Source organism: Rutidosis leptorrhynchoides, chromosome 4, assembly GCF_046630445.1.
Source record: "Rutidosis leptorrhynchoides isolate AG116_Rl617_1_P2 chromosome 4, CSIRO_AGI_Rlap_v1, whole genome shotgun sequence".
Lineage (NCBI taxonomy): Eukaryota > Viridiplantae > Streptophyta > Magnoliopsida > Asterales > Asteraceae > Rutidosis > Rutidosis leptorrhynchoides.
Genome location: NC_092336.1, coordinates 585,374,674 through 585,377,730, shown reverse-complemented (window position 1 = coordinate 585,377,730; position 3,057 = coordinate 585,374,674). Strand labels below are relative to the sequence as shown.

General features: G+C 39.5%; 1 protein-coding gene across 1 annotated transcript; it reads right to left on the bottom strand.

The window, feature by feature from the left end:
• Positions 1–1,137: 1,137 nt before the first annotated feature.
• On the bottom strand, positions 1,138–2,798 carry LOC139842869 (uncharacterized). Its single transcript, XM_071832970.1, has 2 exons — positions 2,514–2,798; positions 1,138–2,151 (listed from the first exon to the last, which is right to left on the bottom strand). The coding sequence occupies exons 1-2, from the start codon at positions 2,796–2,798 to the stop codon at positions 1,138–1,140; spliced, it is 1,299 nt and encodes a 432-aa protein (XP_071689071.1).
• Positions 2,799–3,057: the final 259 nt, after the last annotated feature.

Here is a 3,057-nt window from a genome sequence, read left to right as displayed (position 1 = left end):
ACCCGATGATAATTCGGAACATTTTAATATATTAAGGAGATTGCGGGCGTTAGCACTAGAACAATCACCGAAAAACTTCGTATCATCCGCAAATTGCAAGTGGGATACCAAAATTTTATCGTTTCCAATCTCTACTCCCTTAAAAAGACCTTGATCAACCGTTGCTTTTGTGAGAATATTAAGTCCATCCGCGGCTAAGATAAAAAGAAAAGGTGAGAGAGGGTCACCTTGTCGGACACCTCGGCCAATGGGGAATTCCCGAGTGGGAGAGCCATTAACGAGGATTGAAATTTTAGCCGAAGATAAGCAAGAAGAGATCCATTTACACCATTTTGAACCAAATCCCATACAACCCATGACTTCCATGAGAAAGTCCCAATTAAGGCTATCAAAAGCCTTTTCGAAGTCGGCTTTGAAGATGATTCCTTTTTTCTTATTCGATTTCATGAAACAAAGAGATTCATTTGCCACTAATACTCCATCTAGGATATATCGTTCTTTCAAGAACGCACTTTGTTCCGAACCAATTAGCCTTGGGATAACTTTCTTAAGTCTATTGGAAAGAATTTTTGCTAGAATTTTATAAAAGCTTCCGATAAGGCTAATAGGTCGGTAATCGCTAAGAGTAAGCGGGTCACACTTTTTTGGGATCAACGTAACGAATGAAGAATTACAACCCCGAGACAACTCTCCCTTATCCCAAAACCATTGAATAGCACTAATGACATCATCTTTGATGGTACCCCAAAATTTCTTGAAGAATCTAAGGTTAAACCCATCCGGACCCGGAGCTTTATCATTACCACAGTCGTTGATAGCATCTAAGATTTTCGATTCACTAAAGGGAGCTTCTAAACTTTGAGCTTCACCGAGCGTTAGAGATGGATATTCAAGATCCGCAAGACTAGGTCTAGAAACCCTACATTCCTCAAAAATCTTTTTAAAGTGATTAAACGCCGCTTCTTTAATAGCATCGGGATTCTCACACCAAACCCCATCAATTGAAAACCCGCGTATGTTGCTCTTGTTATAACCTCTTCGGATAATTCTATGAAAGTATTTTGTATTTTCGTCACCCTCAAGAATCCACTTAACCCGTGCTTTTTGTTTTAACATGTTAGCCTTAGTTTTTTCTCTTTAGAACCATTCTATTCTTGCTTCTAACCACTGCTTCCTTTCATTCTCATCGATTTGGCCTAATTCGGCTTTATGTTCAAGACTATTTGCAATACTCTTATACATCTCGATTTCCCCCTCTAGATTTCCAAATTTTACAAGGCTTTTTGCTTTAATCTCAAGTTTTGTTTTCTTCAACTTATTTCGCAAACAACAATCTTTTCTACTACCACCCCCACCATCATCGACCCACACATCCTTAATAATTTGATCAATACCATCAATCTCGAGCCAATCATCAAAGACTTTTATCGGTTTTGGCCCGAAATTTTTTTCATCATCTTTCAAAATAATGGGGCAATGATCGGACTGTTTTCTTTCAAGAGCCACGGCGGCAATACAACACCAAAGAGATTGAAAAGCATCATTAACGAGGAAGCGATCAAGCTTGCTAAATTTAAGACCATCATCACTTATACGAGTAAAAATTCTACCGCCAAGAGGAACATCAAACAAATTGGATTTTTCGATTAATTCATTGAACTTCTTTGCCCTATACTCGAGATATAGAGAATTCAACCTTTCGTCTTTACTTCTAACTTCGTTAAAGTCTCCACAAATGACCCAAGCATGACTATCATTATTTGAAATGATGTTGTAGAGAAAATCCCACATCTTTTGTTTGTTTGCATCGTCGTGGGGCCCGTAGACATTAACGATATTGAACTCAGCACCGGATGATTTCCATTTTCCTCGGATACCAACACAAAAATCAGACACAAAGGAATTAGTAACATCAAAACAGGAGGAGTCCCATATCAATAATTGACCCCCGAATTTCCCAATATTTTCTTTCTGTATAAAATTGCAATTATTATTGCCCCACAGATTACATATCCAATTTAAATCAACCGAACTAATTTTTGTTTCTTGAAGAGCCAGGAAATTTGGCTTTTCCATACGACAAAGGCTTTTAATCCACCCAAGTTTACAATCTTTTCCCACCCCAACACCTCTGATATTTAGGCTTATGATCTTCATAAAAACGGAAAGAAACGAAAGGAGCAGAATACAGAAGGAGCCATTAACAGGTGGATTTCTCCACCCATTTAAGTCCAATTTGGTGACTAAACTCTTTCAGGCCTTCATTAGTAACAGAAAAAGAGGAAGAACTAGTATTAGAAACTTGCCTGATAGAAGTAGTCTTTGATTTCGATCGACCTTTTTGAATAGCAGGAGTTTTGGCACACGAAGAACAAGTGGATTTAATTGGCTCCCTTGAAGTATGATCACGTCTAGCAACAAATTTAAGGTTTATGAATCTAGAGGAAGCCTTCCAATTGCGAAGTTTTGATCTACAACAGTCGTTCTTAACCACGTTGTTAGGTTTTTTTAACCTTTTTCCTTCCTTGCCTCGTACCTATTTGATCTTTAGTGATATTGCGTTTATGATCCAGAGTTGTTTTAGGAGAAAACGGCCCAGGAGATTCATCATGGATCCAATTGTTTTGGGCCATAGGGAAAGACTTTACTGGACTGCAAAATGGTGTAAGAGGATTTTCTAAATCTAGATCACCACTTCTTAATGGACTGAAACAATTATGTTGGCCCAATTCGTCTGTGAACTCACACATTTTGACAGTATCTTCAATATTCCCCGGGATTATCACCAAAAAGCCCATTTTTTGACCCTTTTTGCGTGAGAGCCCAAAAAATAAAAAATTGCCAATTTGCCCTCGCAAGGAGCAAGGCGCCTTGCTCCCTTGCGCCTTGCGTCCTTGCGACCTTGGTTTCACATGGGAGCAAGGAGCAAGGTGCCTCTTGCTCCCTTGCTTCCACCTGAGAGCAAGGTGCCTCTTGCTCCCTTGCTTCCACCTGAGAACAAGGGAGCAAGGTGCCTCTTGCTTTAACACCCCGCCAAATTACCATCTGACGGCGCGT